The following is a 22,655-nucleotide window of genomic DNA, read 5'->3' as shown; positions in this document are numbered from 1 at the left end:
AGTTGCTCCAGTTATAGACTTGGCATGGCTGTTTTGATTCATCTCAAGGGATGCTGACAGGATCTAACTTGGAAAAGCTTTGATAGCTCCCTATAAATAAGAAAGTGCTTTGTAAAGAGGATTTCTTATTACCTTAGCTGGAGTAGATAGAATAGAATGGAGATATTGTAACTGTTCTCAGTTAGCTTCTGGAAGATGGAGAGGGGATCAACAGTTGTGTGGTCTATAGAAACTCTGTGAGGTGACTATCCTTGCAGAGTAGTACTCTGCCAAGGGCAAGTTGTGGATAGTAGAAAATGCTTCCTAGTCAATCATAGGACCTGAGTGTTAAGTGGGTTGGATATGATTCCAACCCAATCCTCTTCTTTTACACACACATGGGAGAACCAAAGACCAGATAGGAGGATAAACTCAACCAAGGTCACACTCCAAGCTTGCATCGGGACTGGGATTAAAACCAGACCCTACAAACTGCTTTCCCCAGTAGATAACTACTGCAAACCTAAACGACTCCAATCTCTGTCCAGGGGTGAAACCAGCCAACTGGTGGCCAGAGAGTTTCTTTACTTCTCAGTGTCCCTTTCCCTGTGTCCCACGTGCCTTGTCATCCCATTCCCATAGTCATGGTTTCTTCTGCTCTCACAGCTGTCTGGCAGAGAGTTAACAAGCATGACATTCCAACCAAGAATTATAGACTCCTGGAGACAGAGCCTGGATCAAAGTTGTTTGAAACATGGAGTCTTAGTGAAATAGAATCTTATCATCTTATAATATCAGACTTTTAAAAACACAAAAATCTTAAACTCTCTGAATAATAACATAATAAATGTCACTGTACCATCAACTCTGGGAATAGCTGAATCTTGGAGCTCCAGAATCTTAGAATCTCGAAAATCCATCTCCCCTGTCAATGATGGATGTCAAGAAAAGATGACTCAGAAGCAAATCTAATGAGCCATCTGAACCTCCAGTTAGCCTGTGTACTCAGTTGTAAAACAAAATCTCAGAGAGTTTAATGTTATTGATCACTTTCCAGCCCTCCACTATTGAACAGATACTGGATATTAGAAGGTTCTTGTCTAGAATTGTTATCTGCTTCCCTTTAACTTCCTCCAATGTCTTCCAATGCACACCAAATAAGAAATGTGCCCCTTAGCCACATATTTTGGAGCAGTGTTTCTTGCAGTGATAATTCCATTTTACAGGAGACCTTTGAAGTAGAAAGAGGTTTCATAACACCAAATAACTGACTCATTGAAGAAATGTAGGTCCCTAGTTAAAGGAGGAAATTTTTGCCTTTCCCTGCAATCCTAAAAAAAAAGTGTCAGGTGGGCAGTCACCTATAGTATAAAGCCTGGTTTGTTCCTATGGCTTGGCTTCAGGAAACTCTGTCCCATATTTCTAGAGGGAGACCCCCTGGGCCAGTTTGGCATCAGCCAAGTTGGAGATGAGTGGAGAATTTTCTCGAGGAAGACCCTGGACCGTGAGCACACAGCCAAGTACTTGCTCCGAATCACAGCTTCCGACGGCAAGTTCCAGGCTTCAGTCCCAGTGGAGATCTTTGTCCTGGACATCAATGATAACAGCCCACAGTGCTCACAGGTGAGAGCCAAGTGAGGGTAGGGGAGGAGTGGAGATAAGGAAGCTGGAGCAAAGGGTAAGAGGAAGGAGAAGGACTCAGAGTACCATCTCTGAGGGGGGCCATCACTGACCAAACCTGCCCTTGCTTCTCCCAGGCCAGCCTCAGACTAGTGCCTGGGGCAGGGACCGTTCCAGGTAATTCCTTGCCCTTCCCAAAAAGATGTCACCAAGCTCTTTAGGATTCATGGTCCATAGCTCTCCCCACCTCCCTCCCCACACTCCCTAAAAAGATCCTTTTTTCTGTAAAACATATCCAGAAGTAACTTCATTCTCCAAACAGTCTGCTATGCTCAATGGAAAAGTCACTGTATCACTCAACTTGTTAGCATGGCTCATTGTTATCAAATATATCCAAAGAGACCTTCCCCCAGAGACACCCTGCACTGCTCACCATGTCTTTATGTGCATATCCCTACATCTGCAGGCATTATACAGACCAACAGAAACCCGCCCCCAGGATACATGTATACACAAACATACAGACAGGGCAGCTACATTTTTGATAAGGGAGACTTTCCTAAGGACCTCATGTAATTAAACACTAAATTTCCCAAGGAAAATATTGAGTGGTGTGTGTGTGTGTGCGCACACACACACATACATCAGGAGAGAAATTGCATTCTTAGAGGACATAAATCAATAACCATTGTCATGTAGCTTTGCTTTTAAACATATTTTTCAAAACACAATAAATAATTTTTAATTTGGGGGGATTGCATTACTTCAAGGTTTGCAAATAAAGTTAAACTATTAATATTAAATTTTTATGACATCAAGTTAGCATAATTCAAGTGTATAAAAAATCCAGTTCTTCAGTATATATACATATAAGTGCACACTTATATTAGGTACTCACACACATACACATAGTTGAAAGATTATAACTATAAATATGCAATTACATATATACATACACACAAAGATACACATAAGCATGCATGCATGCATGAAGTCGCTCAGTCGTGTCCAGCTCTTTGCAACCCCATGGACTGTAGCCTACCAGGCTCCTCCGTCCATGGAATTTTCCAGGCAAGAGAATTGGAGTGGGTTGCCATTTCCTTCTCCAGGGGATCTTCCCGACCCAGGGATTGAACTCAGGTCTCCCGCATTGCAGGCAGATGCTTTACCGTCTGAGCCACCAAATAACATTCATCCATAATATACCCATTCATACAGGTAAATGTACATCTCTAACTCACACAAACATATAAGCATGTGCATATGTGTATACTTCAGTTCTTCATACTTTATTTGTATATATATATATGGACACATACCTTGGGATACACAAAAATCATATATCCTATCACCTTTCCTTCCTCTGTTTTCTATGCTCCAATCTCACAGAGGCATAGTAGAAAAAGAGAACCTGGATTATCAAGTGGGGTGCATGGAAAATGTCTCTGCAGGATCCAAGATGAGCACCTTTTGGATGGTCTCAGAAGGGCAACCTTTTGGGGAGAACAGTGGCCATACTTTCTTTCTCTTTTGCCTCAGCATCCTTCTAACCAGCCTGTATCCTCCTCATGCTGAGGGAGTCTGGGGCCAAGCTTATCTTAGCCTTCTCAGAGGTGATCAAGAGCATAACCAGAGCCAGGGGAAAGAGTCTGTGGGGGCATCTCCACACAGCCTGCCAGGCACAAAACCTCCACCCAGAGCATATATGGGGGTCCGTGCTAACCCACACTTGGCAATGGGGGGACAAGTTTGCTTGGAAACTGTGTCCAGCGCCAGCAGCTGGAGAAACATTGGGTTCTCAGGGAACTCCAGCCTCTCCCCTGCGCCACACACTTCGAAATGTGGCCCTTATGGAGTAAAAGACTGTGGCAGGTCCTGGTAGCTCAGATGGTCAAGAATCTGTCTGCAATGCGGGAGACCTGGGTTCAATCCCTGGGTTGTAAAGATCCACTGGAGAAGATCCCCTGGATATCCTCCAGTATTCTTGCCTGGAGAATCCCATGGACAGAGGAGCCTGGTGGGCTACAGTCCATGGGGTCACAGAGTCAGACATGACTGAACGACTTTTCACTTTCACTTCTAGCCCTGAGTGTGAGCTTTTAGATGGTGGAAATTCTCTCTCATTCTCTGCTTTTCTGACTAGGTCTCCCATCATCTTTCTCCTTGTTTTTCATCTCCATCTTCCCTGCACGTTCTATCTTATTCTATTCTCCTCTCTACCTCTCTCTGCTTCTCTCCCCTCCCCCACTTTCATCTCTGCTCTCTCGTCTCTCTCTCTCTGCTTCTATCTTGTCCTGTTTCTCTCTGGATCTTAGCATATCTCCCACAATCTCCCTCTTCTTTGTCTTTCAATTTCAGCTTCTCTACACTGGCAAAGTCAGTGAAGATGTACCTCCAGAACACTTCATTTTGAAGGTTTCTGCAACAGACTTGGACTCTGACACCAATGCTCAAATCACATATTCTCTGCATGGCCCTGGGGCAGATGAATTTAAGCTGGATCCTCACACAGGTAGGTTTCCTGAGCTGTAGGATCAAGCCAAGAACTGATACACTGAATAACCAGTGCCCAGTAACCAGGCTCCTTAGAGAAGAAACAAGAATTCACTTATCTATCCATCCATCCATCCACTCAGCAAACATATATTGGCACTATGTGCCAAGCATTCACTAGATGCTGGGGACAAAAATTGATAAGACAAGATCGAGGTCTTCACAGTCTAGTGGGAAAGGTATTGAGTTAGTGGTTTGACATGTGCTGAGTTAAGAAAAATTCAGGATGTTAGGTGAGGTTTCACAGCAGAACTTAAGTTTGGAACTGGGGTTAAGTAAAATTTCTTTGAGGAAATAGCCAGTGGGTAAGGGAGTGGTAAGGTTGGACATTCAAGGTACAAAGAGATTTCATACGAGGACTTTGTTTTGGGAAAGAACATGCACAGGTAAGGACCTAGAAGGCCAAAACTGGTGCACAGAAGGGGAGGGGAGAAGGAGGGCAAAGGATGAGGCCCCCTGGGGCACAAGAGCCAAGTCCTTACCTACAGAGCCGTTAAAGGGTTCAAGTAGGTAAAAAGTCATGATCAAAGACATGATCTCAAGGTTGTATGCTGCAGATTGAGATAAAACCCCAGGGTGCTGTTGTAAGGATCCCAATAAACTATATAGAAATCTAAGCCCAAGTCTGGCACATAATAATAATTCAGCTGCTGACACTTGGAACCAGTAGCTCAAAGGATACTATGGAGGTTGCTGAGCAGGGAGGTGGCAGGTGAGAGTGAGTACTTCAAGAAGCTGCACTGCCCTTTCTGACCCCAGCACAGGCATGCTGAGTCACCCAAGTAGGTGACCTAACCTCTCTCTACTGCTCTTTGTCCAGATGAAGGATGATTAACAGGCTCCTAAAAAAAAATTCAATAGTTTATCTGAATAAGGAAATAATATGTGCTCATTATTCAAAATGGGGTTCCCTTGTGGCTCAGTTGGTAAAGAATCTGCCTGTAATGTGGGAGACCTGGGTTAAATACCTAGGTTGGGAAAATCCCTTGAAGAAGGGAAAGGCTACCCACTCCAGTATTCTGGCCTGGAGAATTCCATGGACTGTGTAGTCCATGGGGTTGCAAAGAGTCGGACACGACTGAACAACTTTCACTTACTCATTGTTCAAAAATGCAAACCATGTAGGTGTGTATTAGGCAGACATTGGAAAATCTTCATGATAACCAGCCTCTTAACGAAAGATAAGCACTCTTGGCATATGTTCTATCAGACTGGTTTTCCATGCGTGCCACAATCTCTGTATAGCATACTATTTTGTGACTTCCTTATTCTTAGAGCAATATCTTGGAGCTATCAACAAGGCAGTACATAAAGTTCTGCCATAATCACTTTTCCCATTGCAGAATATTTTACTGTATGGCTAAATGATAACGTATTTAACTAGTACCTTTTTGAAAGACACAGGATATTTTCAGTATGTTGCTATTTATAAAGAATGCTGCAGAGAATATCTCTACATGTATATTTTCTCCTTGGGTTGATTATTCTATGGGATACAGTCCTAGAAGTGAAACTGTAGGCCAAAGCATAAACACATTTTATGTGGTGTTAGAAACTGTCTAACTGGCATTTTAAAACATTGTGCCTCTTTGTAGCTTGTTGGTGTGAATTTTAAATTGGGGATGCAGTGGTGGAATGTGACTAGGAAAGCAAGCAGGTGTGGAAAGATACAGACTGAGCCTCTTTCCTAACCATCTGTACACAGGACCCCTATTCTCTGTGACAGCACAATGAGGCGGCGGGCAGTGCTGAGGTTATCTCATATAGACATCAGGAATGTACATGCTAGGATCATGGTCTCCAGAGAAAGATCACTTTCTGTCCTTTCTCCTCCCAGGGGAGCTGACCACACTCACAGCCTTAGACCGAGAGAAGAAGGATGTGTACAGCCTTGTTGCCAAGGCAACAGATGGAGGCGGCCAATCATGCCAGGCAGATGTGACCCTTCATGTAGAGGATGTGAATGACAATGCTCCCCGGTTCTTCCCCAGCCACTCTGCCGTGGCAGTCTTCGACAACACCACGGTGAAGACCCCTGTGGCGGTAGTATTGGCCCGGGACCCTGACCAAGGTGAGAAAGACAAGGATTAGAGGCCATTTGCTTACAAGGTCACCCTAGGCGAGGTTTTGGCTCTCTCTCTGTTGTTCTGGAACTGCAAGGACTGTCACTCCTGAGCCTACAGACAGTTACAAGTAGAAAATGTCCATAAACTGCATACCTAAGTGCTAGAGGACCAAAGATTTTGGCCGTTTCAAGACTGATATGGGGCATTTCAGCCTCATTGCTTCTCCCTGCCTCTTAGACTTGGAGCACTTTCAATCCTATCATTTAAGCTCCAGGATATTTTGAATACAATACACCAGTCAGAATTATTTGACTCTGATTAATTGGCCACAAGAAAGAAACCTAGGGCACAAACTCCATTTAGTCTACTAAATTCTTGGATCAATTTTCTAGGCAATGAAGTGGAATAGTTTACATTTTATTTTTATGTTTTAATATTTTACATTTTAATTTTAATGACATGGTTTTCATTAGGATTCTTTTCCTTTTACTATTTACAAGGCAAATTGGTTTCATCCAGGAGTATTCATTTCATATTGTACCATTAAAAGATTCTGACATCATGAAGTTTTTCACTGTGGCAATCTCTATGTCTATAGATGTATATGTGTATAGATATATATGTTTATACATATATATGTATATATACAATTATAAAATTTAATTCAAGAACATTGGACAATTTTGCTATAGGTAAAAAATACTCTCAGGATCAAAGTAGCCAGAGGAACAATGATGAAGATGATGGTAGTGATAATACCCTGATTCATGAGCCACCAACAGAGTAAATTTACAACTTCTTAGAGGAAGGGAGTTTTAGCTTGGCATTGAGGGAGGTGAGAGATTTTGGAGGAACGCAGGGGTTCCAGGGAGGGCAAATAGTCAGTGCAAAGGCATCTAATATCTAAGGCCCTGCAATGCTCAACTAGCCAGGGCTTGCACACCTCCAGGAACAGGAAGCTCCCAACTTCCCAGGCAGCCCCTTCCCTCCTCAGATAATTATTAAGTGTTAGCATTTTGGAAGGAGAAGGCAATGGCACCCCACTCCAGTACTCTTGCCTGGAAAATCTCATGGATGGAGGAGCCTGTAGGCTGCAGTCCATGGGGTCGCTAAGAGTCGGATACGACTGAGCGACTTCACTTTCACTTTCACTTTCATGCATTGGAGAAGGAAATGGCAACCCACTCCAGTGTTCTTGCCTACAGAATCCCAGGGACTGGGGAGCCTGGTGGGCTGCCATCTATGGGGTCGCACAGAGTCGGACACGACTGAAGTGACTTCGCAGCATTTTGGAGCAGATACCTGTCAATCATGGTCCTGCCATCTGCAGCCACACAGGTGTCCTAGATCTTCCAAGACTGGGACGTGCTACCTGTCAGCTCCAGCCTCAAGGTTCCCTTTCTGGATGAAAGAGCCCTAGCTTCTTCACTCTCAAGTTTCCAACCCTACCTCCCTTCTAGGATTCATCCTCTGGCCTTGTACCAGTTAACAATTAACCCTTCAAAACTGTTATTATTATTTCAACCCAAATATTCCACCTCAATATTTCAAATGTAGCAGGAGCAGTACTTCTCTCTCGAGAAAAAAATACACATATGGAAGAATGTGCATGGTATGCACACTTAGTTCATGTAAATTCAACAAAAGCGTTGTGTGTCCCCACGTGTGTGTGAGATTCAGTCTCTATAGGCTCAAGGCCTCTGCTCCTCCCATTGGGTGAGGTTCTTATGGCTGAGCACTAAATGTTGGCCTTCTTCAGACCCTATGGGCCCTGCCTGAGCCAACTGCTTCATCTGGTCCACAACCAAAGGAAATAACGGCCTCTGAGACAAGGCTGGAAAAACACTATGTGCTTTGATTTACTGAGAACTTTCCATGGGTGTATATTTTATTTTCTGTTTTTTGTTTTCTTTTTATTTTGACATAATTATAGACACACAGGAAGTTGCAAAAATAGTACTGAGAGGCCTATGCATCCTTCACCCAGCTTCCCCCAAAGGCAGCAATCTGTAGTATGACATTAAAACCAGGAAACTGGTCATGGGACATTACCAACAGAAAAAAAAAAAAAAAAAAGTGAAGTTGCTCAGTCGTGTCCAACTGTCTGCAACTCCATGTAGCCTGCCAGGCTCCTCCATCCATGGGATTTTCCAGGCAAGAATACTGGAGTAGGTTGCCATTGCCTTCTCCAGGGAATCTTCCTGACCCAGGGGTTGAACCTGGGTCTCCCGCACTGCAGGCAGACTCTTTACCGTCTGAGCAACCAGGGACATTACTGATAATTAGACTCCAAACTTATTCAAATTTCACAGTTGCCATATGCACTTATTTGAATATGTACATGTGTGCATGTCTATCCTATATTTTCCCATGTATAGACTCATGCACCCACCACCACAATCAAGAATTGTTCTATCACAACCAAAGAACTTGCTATGAGTGGTTTCAATCTTGTAAAATTTTCATTTTATGAGCTGACATTGGACCCTAACCTCCACATAAACAGCTTCAGATATCCTTAAGGGTTTGCAGAATAACCCTCCCCTTCACAAGAACCTTCTATGAGGTCTTGAACCCCACCCTCGTCAAGAAACCCCCCATGAGAGGGTTTCACTGCTAACAGCCTAAGCATGTTAGCCTTTATAGGGACCCTGCCTTCCAGACCCTCCTCTGTCTGAAAGCTTTGCAGCAGGCAGGGCCCAGGGGAGGCCCCTCTGTATGAATAATGCACTCTGTCTCCCTCCCCAGGCACCAATGCCCAGGTGGTTTATTCTCTCACGGACTCTGCTGAAGGCCACTTTTCCATCGAGGCCACCACGGGTGTGATCCGGCTGGAGAAGCCGCTGCGGGTCAGGCCACAGGCAGCGCTGGAGCTCACCGTCCGTGCCTCTGACCTGGGTACCCCGATACCGCTCTCCACGCTGGGCACCGTCACGGTCTCTGTGGTGGGGCTGGAGGACTACCTGCCCGTGTTTCTGAGCACCGAGCACAGCGTGCAGGTGCCAGAGGATGCCCAGCGTGGCACAGAGGTACTGCAGCTGGCCACCCTCACTCGCCCAGGTGCCGAGAAGACTGGCTACCGCGTGGTCAGTGGGAATGAGCAGGGGAGGTTCCGCCTGGATGCCCGCACAGGTGAGACAGCGCCGGGAGGCAGCTCCACCCCTACCCTAAACACACGCGCGCGCGCACACACACACACACACACTGCCTCACAGTCGTGGGGCACACTGGATTCTTCACATACCACAGCCCCTCCCTGGCATCTTTCAGCCCCTTTTTCACTCTGGATCTCTCTAGATACCAAGTCCCTTCTTGCACCCTGGGCCCCGCTTACATGGAAATACCCCTCCTTCCATTATGTCCCCACCAAGGACTCTGTGTTGAGGACCCCCTCCTCCCACTTTGCAGCTTCACAGTCCCAGCTCACATCCAGCCCCAGGATGCTGAGGCCACCCTCCATCCTTGGCTGCCAAGGCATAAAGCACCTGCTAGAATTGGGGGCTTGAGCAGCCCAAGGCAAGGCTGCCTGCTTCCCTCCTAAAGCCATCCACAAACATCCCAGCTCCCTTGAATTTTCCCTTAGTCTCATAAAGATAGACATCTAGGAAAACTGCTCTCTTCTATCCTACTATCCATGAAAGAATCTAAGTCAGACTCACAGCATCCCATGGAAGGGCCTCAGAAGCTGCTCAGGTCAGACCAGGCCCCACGTGGATCCCTCCCCACCTCTGCAATGGTGTGCTCTACCTCCTAAAGCAACCGCCTGTTGAGCAGTAATTTTTGTTCAGTTTTTATTATGGAGACTTTAAACATATTTTTAAAAATAGAGGAAACAGTATATGGACCCCATGTTCCCATCACCCAGCTTCAGTAATTATCAACATTCGTCTTGTTTAGTTTCATCCTTAACTCTCACATCCACCCATTGCTGAGTTATTTTAAAGCAAATCCCAGGGACTTGCCTGGTGGTCCAGTGGCTAATGCTCTGCACTCCCAGTGCAGGGGGCCGGGGTTCAATCCCTGGTCAGGGAACTAGACCCCACATGCTGCAACTAAGAGCCTGTACGTCTCAATAAAGACCGAAGATCCCGTGTACCACAACCAAGACCCAGTGCAGCCAAATAAATAAGTAACAGGATTAAGATTCAGTTAAAAAAAAAAAAAGCAAACCCCAGACATGATATCTTGTGGTTTGTAAATACTTTAGTGTGTATCTCTAAGCGATAAGGATTTCTTGTATAGGCACAGCCATAATATCATTATCACACCCAAAAGATAATAATTCCTTAATATAGTTTCCAGACAATTTTTCAGACTATATCTCAAATGACTTTTTGAAGTTGGTTTGTTTGTCAACAGCCTCAAAAGTCCACATATTGCATTTCATTGATAGGAACTATATAACATCCCTTTGAATCTCTAACATTTTCCTCTCCCTCTTTATTTCCCACTTATTTGTTTATTTAATGAAATAAAATAAATATTTTATTTATTTTAATGAAAAATTTGGGTCGTGTGTGAGGCAAGATTTTCTAATATTTTGGATTGGCTAGTTGTACCTTTATGATGTCATATAATATATCCCCCTAGCCCCTAAGCTTATTATGAATGACATTTGAATCAAAGACCTTGATCACGTTCAAGCTCAATATTTTGCCAACAGTGCTTCATAGATGATACTGGGCTCTGCTTTGCATCACATTAGGAGGCATGTAATGGTTTATTGGTTCTTTTTCCTGAGGTTAAGATTGATGGTGGGCTCAGAGGCTGTCAGTATGATCTATCTATTACAGAGTTCCTCATTAGCTATTCCTTCAACAGAGGTTTTAACAGCCTTTAGTGATTATTTCCTAGGTACATTATTTCTTTAGGGGCTGCAAAATGGTGGCTTTTTCTAGTCCTATCATTCTTCATTCATTTACTAACTGGAATCATTTTATAAAGAAGAGTTTTCTACCTTTAACTATTCAGTTATAGAGGAATAGCAGGATAAATCCTTATTCTTTTATTTTCCGGTTTTCAGAATAATAACTCTCTGCCCTAACAATTTGTTGAACAATGCTGAGTGGTATAAAACTCTATAATGTAAGTTCTGTCATTTACTAGGTGACTGTAGCACCTAGTAAATGGGTGCCTTGGGCAGGTCACTTAGCTTTTGGGCACATCAGCTGATTTACCTAGAAAATGGAAATCACACCTTGTTCTTGTTCTAAGGGTTATTATAGCACCATATGACACAGAGTTAACATTATAGATTTAAACAAAATCTCAATGAAATAGTACATAAATAAATAAGGGAAAAGCTGCTGCTGAGATGGTAATAAGGAAAATGAGAGGAGATGGAGGAGGAGAAGGGAGACTATGCGGGGGGCGGGGGGGGAAATAGAGAGAGATGAGGCAGGAGATGACAGAGAAGATGAGGCAGGAAATCAGTCTCTCCCAACACAGCTGAGCTGCCTCTCCTGGCATTTAGCTCAAGACCCCCTCAGCACTCTGCCTTTGTGGTCCCACCTGCCTCAATGCTCCCATCACCTCTTGTTTCTTCAGGGATCCTGTACGTCAACAAGAGCCTGGACTTTGAGACCAGCCCCAAGTACTTCCTGTCCGTCGAGTGCAGCCGGAAGGGCTCTTCCTCCCTCAGTGACATGACCACTATCGTGGTCAACATCACTGATATCAATGAACATCGGCCCAGATTCCCCCAGCACCTGTACAGCACAAGGGTCTTAGAGAATGCCATTGTGGGGGATGTTGTGCTGACAGTAAGAATCTGTGATTTTGCCCTGTGTGTGTGTTGGGGGGAGATGGACTCTTGGGTGGGTTCTTATCTCCCCTTCCTTTAGTCATCTATGAGCATAGATTATTTTATCAATTAATACACTATAGACTTGACTGACGTGTAGCCACTCAACCAAGCTCTCTCTTGACAAAATGTCTCAGAGCCATGTTTGATAAGATCTAGATCAGAGGACACAGGAGGCACAGAGGGTCAGTCTGGGAAGGGAGGAATGGGGGGGGACACCAAACAACACCTCTTTGCATTTAAATATGTAATTGCTCCCCATTTCATGCAGTGAAAGTGAACTCTGCATGCCCATATTCGAGGTTTTCATCTCCTTTCAAGTGCACCCTACGCTCCAACCACACAGAAGGAGATGCCTTTCCCCAAACATCCTCTGGACTTTCATATCCCTGGGCTCATACTGTTTCCTCTGCCTGGAATGCTGACTCCACTCCCAGAAGCCTTCCTTATCCTTCAAGGCTTTGCAAATCCTTGTCTAACCTCCCCAGGTGAAATTTATAGCCATAAAACTGATCATTCTTTGCTCCCAATTAGACTTGACCATAAAATTAGACATTAAGCTTCCTGAGGGCTTGCTCATTTTGGCATATTCCTCAACTCCTAGCACAGGACCTTTGTACCCTGTCAGTTATGAATGAATGAGTAAATGAAGGAATGGGTAGATAAATGAATGAACCATGACATGCTGACATCCTTACCAGGATGTAAATGAAGATATTCTCTTGGAAAGGATGACTGTGGTCTAGGGACTGACAGCCCAAGGACAATCTGTGGGGCAGGAACATATTTGTGCCCCCTACACTCCTAGGGGCCAAGATTTCCCTTCTGGTCTCTCTTGCCCCTCCATTCACAACCATCACCTGCCTCCACTGCAGGTGTCGGCAACTGATGAAGATGGACCTGTAAATAGTGCCATCACTTACAGCCTCATAGGAGGGAACCAGCTTGGGCACTTTGCCATCCATCCCAAGAAAGGAGAGCTACAGGTGGCCAAGGCCCTGGACTGGGAACAGGTGAGTCACATGGGAGGGACCCATTCTGAGATCATCAGAGCAGAATATAGCCCTGCTGAAGGTCCAGAGGGTGAACTGTGGTCAACACCCCAGCCTGATGCTTCTCCTGACCTGCCCTCAGTGTCCCCCATTCCTTTTCTCTCTGGAGACTCTGGGGCATGTAAAGCCAGAGGCAGGAGAGGGGCTGAGTGACTTTTAACTCAGGCCAACTTCTCACTATTAACCAAGGATTCTTAGATCGTTATAACAAGTTATCATTTACTGAGCACCTGCTCTGTGCCAGGGACTTTGCTATGTGATGTACATGCATTATGCCATTTGGTCCTTAAAGTAATCCTAGGATGTGGCTCCTGATATCACCCGCACACAAGTCAGTCACTCTGCCAAGGTCTCATAGCTAGTAAATAGTTAAACTGGAAGTCAAATTTACTTCTGCCTGACACCAGAACCTGAGCCCTAAAATGCTACAGGACAGCAATGGGGGCAGGCAAAAGGGAGTGTCTCCATCTCATTTTACCAAAAACATTAATCATGAATCAGGGGGGCAGAACTGAGGAGCCTGTTGCTAATTCTCCCCTGGGCCTCTTGCTGTAGACTTCTAGCTATTCCCTGAAGCTCCGAGCCACAGACAGTGGGCAGCCCGCACTCTATGAGGACACAGACATCGCTATCCAAGTGGTTGATGTCAATGACAACCCACCAAGATTCTTCCAGCTCAACTACAGCACCTCTGTCCAGGTATGCTCAACTTTCCAAAATCATCCCAAAGTCATCATCTTCCCTCCATTTTCTTCCTAGTGGAGGGTGCTCACCACTGGTATCAGTCCACCCAAACAGTGACTGTGACCTTGCATTGATATCCCAAATGGCAACACAGCCTGCTGAAGGGGATTATGGATTATACAATTAAAAATTATCAAGCATTCTGCTAGGGTCTTCTGCATCCATTATCTCATAGGGGGCTCACACAATCATGTGGAAGTAGATAGTACTCATTTTACAGAATTTTTAAATGGAGGTACAGAAACATGCCATAGTCAAAATGTGGCAAATTTGGGATTTGAACTCAAAGATTTTCCAGATCCCAAGCTATTTCTGCTATACTAATGGTTTATAAACGGGATTTGGAGAAGGCCTTGGGATTCTGTGGGGAATTGTGATCACATAGAGAGAAGTAAGGAAGTGGGTAGGAGCACAAAATTCTGAGTCCCATATCCATCAGCCAGGGTCACCTGTTTTGGAAATAATGAGTATGAGTTAGGAGGCTTTGGCTGCTAATAACAGATCACTTGACTAAAAATTCATTAAACAATAAGGCCTTATTAATCCTATAGCAAAAGTTCTGATAGTGGGAATACCAATTCCAGAATTGTTTATTTCAGCAGAAGAAAAAATGATATCACAATTTTACATTACTTTCTTCAAAATTCACTCACCTTCTTCCTTATGGTTATAAAATGGCTGCTGTAGCTCCAGCATCACATCCTTGCCTAACCTTCTTCAAAGGTGAACAGGAGGGGACTTCTTTTGCCGAATCTGTTTCTATCAAAAGAAGAACCCTCACCTGTCAGACTTCTCCAATGGTCAAAACTGGATTATATGATCACCCTTAAATAAAAAAAAAACTGGCATCAGATCAGATCAGATCAGTCACTCAGTTGTGTCCGACTCTTTGCGACCCCATGAATCGCAGCACGCCAGGCCTCCCTGTCCATCACCAACTCCCAGAGTTCACCCAGACTCACGTCCATCAAGTCAGTGATGCCATCCAGCCATCTCATCCTCTGTTGTCCCCTTCTCTTCTTGCCCCCAATCCCTCCCAGCATCAGAGTCTGTTCCAATGAGTCAACTCTTCACATGAGGTGGCCATAGTACTGGAGTTTCAGCTGTAGCATCATTCCTTCCAAAGAAATCCCAGGGCTGATCTCCTTCAGAATGGACTGGTTGGATCTCCTTGCAGTCCAAGGGACTCTCAAGAGTCTTCTCCAACACCACAGTTTAAAAGCATCAATTCCTCGGCGCTCAGCCTTCTTCACAGTCCAACTCTCACATCCATACATGACCACTGGAAAAACCATAGCCTTGACTAGACGGACCTGTGTTGGCAAAGTAATGTCTCTGCTTTTTAATATGCTATCTAGGTTGGTCATAACTTTCCTTCCAAGGAGTAAGCGTCTTTTAATTTCATGGCTGCAGTCACCATCTGCAGTGATTTTGGAGCCCAGAAAAATAAAGTCTGACACTGTTTCCCCATCTATTTCCCATGAAGTGATGGGACCGGATGCCATGATCTTCGTTTTCTGAATGTTGAGCTTTAAGACAACTTTTTCACTCTCCACTTTCACTTTCATCAAGAGGCTTTTGAGTTCCTCTTCACTTTCTGCCATAAGGGTGGTGTCATCTGCATATCAGAAGTTATTGATATTTCTCCCGGCAATTTTGATTCCAGCTTGTGTTTCTTCCAGTCCAGCGTTTCTCATGATGTACTCTGTATATAAGTTAAATAAGCAGGGTGACAATATACAGCCTTGACGAACTCCTTTTCCTATTTGGAACCAGTCTGTTGTTCCATGTCCAGTTCTAACTGTTGCTTCCTGACCTGCATACAAATTTCTCAAGAGGCAGATCAGGTGGTCTGGTATTCCCATCTCTTTCAGAATTTTCCACAGTTTATTGTGATCCACACAGTCAAAGGCTTTGGCATAGTCAATAAAGCAGAAATAGATGTTTTTCTGGAACTCTCTTGCTTTTTTGATGATCCAGCAGATGTTGGCAATTTGATCTCTGGTTCCTCTGCCTTTTCTAAAACCAGCTTGAACATCAGGAAGTTCACGGTTCACATATTGCTGAAGCCTAGCTTGGAGAATTTTGAGCATTACTTTACTAGCATGTGAGATGAGTGCAATTGTGTGGTAGTTTGAGCATTCTTTGGCATTGCCTTTCTTTGGGATTGGAATGAAAACTGACCTTTTCCAGTCCTGTGGCCACTGCTGAGTTTTCCAAATTTGCTGGCATATTGAGTGCAGCACTTTCACAGCATCATCTTTCTGGATTTGAAATAGCTCAACTGGAATTCCATCACCTCCACTAGCTTTGTTCATAGTGATGCCTTCCAAGGCCCACCTGACTTCACATTCCAGGATGTCTGGCTCTAGGTCAGTGATCACCCATCATGATTATCTGGGTCGTGAAGATCTTCTTTGTATAGTTCTTCTGTGTATTCTTGCCATCTCTTCTTAATATCTTCTGCTTCTGTTAGGTCCATACCATTTCTGTCCTTTATCGAGCCCATCTTTGCATGAAATATTCCTTTGGTATCTCTGATTTTCTTGAAGAGATCCCTAGTCTTTCCCATTCCGTTGTTTTCCTCTATTTCTTTGCATTGATCGCTGAAGAAGGCTTTCTTATCTCTTCTTGCTATTCTTCGGAACTCTGCATTCAGATGTTTATATCTTTCCTTTTCTCCTTTGCTTTTCACTTCTTTTCACAGCTATTTGTAAGGCCTCCCCAGACAGCCATTTTGCTTTTTTGTATTTCTTTTCCATGGGGATGGTCTTGATCCCTGTCTCCTGTACAATGTCACAAACCTCATTCCATCAGGCATTCTATCTATCCATAGATCTGATAGATAGAATGCCTGATGAACTATGGAAAAACTGGCATACGAAATCAGATTATTACAACTGACTTAAACCAATCATAGTCTGTCTCTTCTTAGGAGGAGCATATCTTTGCTGAGGGTATTGCTCTACCTGAATAAAAGTAGGATTTTATAAGAAAGGGCAGACTACCTGTTGAATATGAAACTATGACTTTCTGCTCATGAGATTGTGTTTTTAGATAAGGTTTTTGATGCTAAAAAGACAGTTAACAATCACTGTAAATATTATAGCATGCTGAATTCCTGTGTTACAGAACAAAGACTGGAACAGGGACTTCCCTGGTGGGCCAGTGGCTAAGACTCTGTGCTTATAATGCAGGGAGCCCAGGTTTGAGCCCTGGTCCGGGAACTAGATCCTGCATGCTGCAACTAAAGATCCTGTGTGCTGCAATGAAGACTGAAGATCCCACATGCCGCCAAGAACTGGCACAGCCAAATAAATATTAAAAAAAAAAAAAACTGAAACAATACCTGGGGGATCCATTCTTCTCAGTTGAATTACTAATTGTCTTTGAATTTTTCTCATTGGATGTGTGTTCCATTGGTCATCTAATCATGAAACCATCTCTAGGTTTTCAACTGATCGTATGAATCACGAAATTCCCATGTGGATCTCAGGCACTAATTTTATATACATGAATTATCAGTTATGTGACATGGACAAGTCACCTCTCTATAGGATAAAGGGACTCTAAAGACCCTTCCAGCCCCAATGGCCTTTGTTTCTAAAACCTAGGACTTCCCTCAGGAAGCTCTGGTCTAGATTAAAAAGTCAACCACTAATTAACAGACAGGCAGAATGAATCAATGACAGTTCAAGATGTAGGCATGACCTGGGAGCAGCCAGAGCGCTGAGGACTCATCCTAGAGAAGGGAATCCAGAAAGATGTGAGAGGAAGGACTGGGACTCACTTTGCTCTTTGATTTTGTCACTCTTGTTCTCAGGAAAATGCCCCCATTGGCAGCAAAGTCTTGCAACTGATTCTGAGTGACCCAGACTCCCCAGAGAATGGTCCTCCCTTCTCCTTCCGAATCACCAAGGGGAATGATGGCTTTGCCTTCCGAGTGACCCCAGATGGATGGTTGGTGACTACTGCAGGCCTGAGCAAGAGAGTCCAGGAGTGGTATAAGCTTCAGATTGAGGTGAGAGCTGTGGGGGCCACTGGTGGTGACCATGGGGACAAAAAATGTGCCGGCAGTGCCAATAGATAGCTAGCAGGAAGCTGTTGTATAGCGCAGGGAGCTCAGCTTGGTGCTCTGTGATGATGTAGACTGGTAGGATGGGGGTGGGGGTGGGGGTGGGATGGGAGGTTTAAGAGAGAACCATATACCCCTGGCCGATTCATGTTGATATATGGCAGAAACCAACACAATAATGTAAAACAATTGTCCTCCAATTAAAAATTAATAAACTCAAATTAAAATAAAGAGGGAGGGGGTATGTGTATATATATAGCCATTTATATATGTTGATATATATACACACATATATATACACACATATAGCTGGTTCACTTCACTATACAGCAGAAACTAACACAACATTGCAAAGCAATTATACTCCAATAAAAAATAATAAATGAATAAAAGCACCATCAGTGCTTCTCTTATTAGGAAAAAAAATGTACAGAGCCCTTACTACGTGCCAGGCACTGGGCTAAGTGTTTCACGTGCATCATTGCACTAAATCTCCACACCATGCATTAGGGTGAGTGCAGTTATCACTCCCACTTTCCTGATGTGGTAACTGAGGCACACAGAGATTACGTGACTGGCTTAAAATGATACTGTTAATAAGTGGTAGAGCTGGGCTGCTCCAAATTCCAGCACTCTGACTCCAAGCTCTTCATCCCTGCCCTTCTCTCAGAACAGAAACACCCTCACCCTGGATCTAATTCCTCAAGTCTGGCCAGAATAGCTCTTTGAACCTCAAGTCTTGTTAAAGACCTACCTCTGAGCATTGGTGTTCAGTTTATCCAGTGTCACAGCAAGCCAAAATGCTGAGATGATGAAGTCTGCGGTGAAGAGAGGGTTTATTAGCAAGGCAGCCAGGCAAGGTGATAGGATAACAAGTCTCAGAACCACCTCCTGGAAGGCAAGGGGCTCTGGGTGTTTATGGATAAAGAACAAAGGGCCAGGGCAGTCTGAGGCCTGGGGAGTGAGGGGAGCACAGCGAAATGTGATTGGAAAAAGGTGTGGTAATCATTGTTCTGCTGCTGGTGTTCCTAAGCTACAGGCCTCTGCATGTCCAGAAATGGAGGCACTTTGCACTACCTGAGGCTGGAGTTTTCTGCCCTCTGACATCAAGGTCACCAAGCAGAACTTGGGCATGCTCTGTTGAAGGGCTGGTGGTCCTACACAGTCTGAACCAGTTCTATTCCCACTAGGCACAGCTGACTCCCCAAGTCCTGGAAAATAAAGCAGGCAACTATCTTATTTAGGTTATATGCAGATGCAAGTCTTAAAGTGACCTTAACTAGTGAAGGCAGGGGAAGTGGATTTGACTAATGATTATCCATGGTTTCAGTGCCAGGGTCCAATGAGAGAACATATATACATGTGCAGTGATATATACAGTGATATTATCATGGGCTGTAGGAAAACTGCCCAAGAAAAAGCAGCCAAAATGCTGATGAAACATGCCGATGCTCATTCAGTTCAGTTCAGTTCAGTCGCTCAGTCGTGTCCGACTCTTTGAGACCCCATGAATCGCAGCACGCCAGGCCTCCCTATCCATCACCAACTCCCGGAGTTCACTCAGACTCACGTCCATCGAGTCAGTGATGCCATCCAGCCATCTCATCCTCTGTCGTCCCCTTCTCCTTCTGCTCCCAATCCCTCCCAGCATCAGAGTCTGTTCCAATGAGTCAACTCTTCACATGAGGTGGCCATAGTACTGGAGTTTCAGCTTTAGCATCATTCCTTCCAAAGAAATCCCAGGGCTGATCTCCTTCAGAATGGACTGGTTGGATCTCCTTGCAGTCCAAGGGACTCTCAAGAGTCTTCTCCAACACCACAGTTCAAAAGCATCAATTCTTCGGCGCTCAGCCTTCTTCACAGTCCAACTCTCACATCATTTCGTGACCACAGGAAAAACCATAGCCTTGACTGGACGAACCTTTGTTGGCAAAGTAATGTCTCTGCTTTTCAATATGCTATCTAGGTTGGTCATAACTTTCCTTCCAAGGAGTAAGCGTCTTTTAATTTCATGGCTGCAGTCACCATCTGCAGTGATTTTGGAGCCCAAAAAAATAAAGTCTGACACTGTTTCCACTGTTTCCCCATCTATTTCCCATGAAGTGATGGGACCGGATGCCATGATCTTCATTTTCTGAATGTTGAGCTTTAAGCCAACTAAACCTTAAGTCTAGTGGATACTACTATCTTGTGAACTTCTCTGGGGTCAGGATGATGTAGTCATCCATTCAGACAGCCAGTCAGGCATTCACTCATTCAGCATCCATTGAGTACCTATCATATGCTGGGTCCCATGCTAGCAGCAGAAAGAAGAGGGTGATCCCTGTCCCCATAGGCTTTTGATTCTAATTATAGAGATAAACAATAAACAGATGAAGAAAGAAATGGATGGGAAGCTCAAAAGGCACTGCAGAGACATATTCAGAGGGTGGCTGCCCTTGAGTTGAGACCTGAGGAGTTGGCCACATGAAAAGGGGGCTGGAGAGTGTCCCAGGCAAGAACAAGACAAGACCAATCCCACTTTGGGAAAGAGCTTGAAGTGACCCGAGACATAGTCATTTGGTCATCACATGGTGAGCGGTGGTAGGAATGAAGCTGAAAGGATGGGTTGGATGGCTCATGGGTGCCTCATAGCTTGGACGACCATGTTATTTGAGGTCCAAACTGTGATGCTCCTGAGAGTGAGAGAGGCACTAAAAACAGTTAATTGGTTATAACTGTTGATTTTCATAACAATTGAAAATCAAGACTGTCCTGGGCTAACCAGGAAGTATAGTCACCCATGATAAGCCTTGGTAATACTTGTAGATTCTAATCAAGGTGCAGTGAAAAGTGATGGAAGGGTTTCCAACAGGGAAGTGACCCTTCTTGTGTCTCAGGAAGCTCGTTTTTTAAGTTCCAGAGACAGTCAGTTGAAGGGGGTAAGAGTGGTTGAGGGAGACCAATGAGAAGTCATCTAAGCTGGAGGCGGGTGGTGCTGAGACCCTGAGGTGATGGTGAAGATGAACAAGTGGACAGATTTGCAACAGGTTTTGCTTGGAAATTAGTGGGAGTTGGTGGTGGATTGGACATGGGGAGAGAAAGAAAAGAGAAGAATCAGGACCACTCCCAGGTTCCTGACTCCAGTGAAGTCTGATTGGTAGGGCCATTTATGAGTCTGGAGAGACTTGGATGGAGAACAGGTTTATGGGATAAAATGAGGGCTCTGTTTATCATATATTATCTTTCAAGTGTCCATGATATATCTAAGTAAAGGTGTCCAATAAGTAGCTGGAAATGGGAGGCTTTGACTCAGAGAACAGATGTGGGCTAACGTAGAGGGTCTTCAAAGCCAAAAACATAGGTCAAGAGATCAGCTTCCTGATCTCTGTAGCCTGGCTCAGAGTATCACTTAGTAACTCAATCACTTTCTTGCATTCATCCTGTATATCCACTTTTGTTCACTGGGAGGCACTATGCTGCTGCTGCTGCTGCTGCTGCTGCTGCTAAGTCACTTCAGTCATGTCCTACTCTGTATAGGCCAGCAGATTCTGCTCTGGCTTTACCTGCTGCATGACCTTGAGCATGTTAATTGACTTTTTTGAGACTCAGTTATATCTTTTGTAAAGTAGGACACTTCAGGATACCTGCCTTATCAGACAGATAAACTATGATCACACATTTAAAGCATGTAAAAGTGACTGGCACACAGTTTGTACTCAGATAATGTCAGTTACATGTTATAATGCAGTGCTTAGTCACTCAGTTATGTCTGATTCTTTGTGACCCCATGAACTGTAGCCCACCAGACTCCTCTGTCCATGTGATTCTCCAGGCAAGAATACTGGAGTGGGTTACCATGCCCTCCTCTAGGAGATCTTCCCAACCCAGGGATCGAACCCAGATCTCCCACACTGCAGGAGGATTCTTTACCATCTGAGCCACCAGGAAAGCCCATATATTATAATACTTAGCAGTAATATTAATTATTGCCATTGCTACTGATATCTCATCAGTTACCAATAATTCCCAGAAGCAGGTGTATTATTATACCTTTCTTGCCCACTCAAAGCAAATCCATATGAACAAGATATTACTGTAGGGAGAACTATGAAGATCCTTGCTAACAGCTGTGAAAGTGGTAATGCAACTGAGGAGGGGAAGGAAAGCTTCGCCCTTGTCTGCCTAAGTCTGGGCAGAAAGTTGTAGAGATGCTTGGTGAAATGTGCAAAGGAAAGGCATTTCTAATTTATTCTAATAATCACCTTGCTTAAAACCTTTGATGGCTTTTCATGTCTCTGACTTAAATCCAATCTCCTGTTCCTCAGTCCATCAGTAACCACCTGGGTTACCTCTCTGCTCACCTCTGGCCCTCAGCCCTGGCCACTCTGGTCCCTTCCTGCTTTTTCAGCATTCCTTCCCACCTGAGGGCCTGACACTTGCTGTTCCCTGTCTGTCACCTCTCCTCCTCACCTCTCTTTTCTCCTGATCACGGCAGAGGGCCTGGTCTGTACAAGGCACTCAATACATATTTGTTGACTGAACTGAAGAAGACATGCCCATCCCCAGCCTGACCCCAGTGACCCCAGGGGTCATAGTAAAGAGGAGTAAGAGAACCTGTTGGGCTGACAGTCGCCACAAAGGATGTGCTCTGAAATCGCTAGGAGACATGTGATGACCTTCCTAAGGAAAGAGACAGAATGAGAGAAGTTCAAGGGGAAGGAAGCGTGTGGCTAGCAAGGCTTAGGAGGGACTCAGAGAGGTGTCAGATGAGAAGGTGTAGA

General features: G+C 44.5%; 1 protein-coding gene across 1 annotated transcript in view; it reads left to right on the top strand.

Moving 5' to 3' along the window:
- FAT2 (FAT atypical cadherin 2) overlaps positions 1-22,655 on the top strand; it is a 74,611-nt gene that overhangs the window by 26,064 nt on the left and 25,892 nt on the right. The window contains exons 10-17 of the mRNA XM_055566808.1: positions 1,406-1,602; positions 3,958-4,111; positions 5,990-6,223; positions 8,967-9,350; positions 11,766-11,980; positions 12,897-13,034; positions 13,629-13,772; positions 17,641-17,838. Coding sequence (XP_055422783.1) covers positions 1,406-1,602; positions 3,958-4,111; positions 5,990-6,223; positions 8,967-9,350; positions 11,766-11,980; positions 12,897-13,034; positions 13,629-13,772; positions 17,641-17,838 — 1,664 coding nt within the window. The remainder of the gene's footprint in view (positions 1-1,405; positions 1,603-3,957; positions 4,112-5,989; positions 6,224-8,966; positions 9,351-11,765; positions 11,981-12,896; positions 13,035-13,628; positions 13,773-17,640; positions 17,839-22,655) is intronic.

Source organism: Bubalus kerabau, chromosome 1, assembly GCF_029407905.1.
Source record: "Bubalus kerabau isolate K-KA32 ecotype Philippines breed swamp buffalo chromosome 1, PCC_UOA_SB_1v2, whole genome shotgun sequence".
Classification (NCBI taxonomy): domain Eukaryota; kingdom Metazoa; phylum Chordata; class Mammalia; order Artiodactyla; family Bovidae; genus Bubalus; species Bubalus kerabau.
Note: the sequence above shows the minus strand (reverse complement) of the source record. Positions and strands in the feature narration are given on the sequence as shown.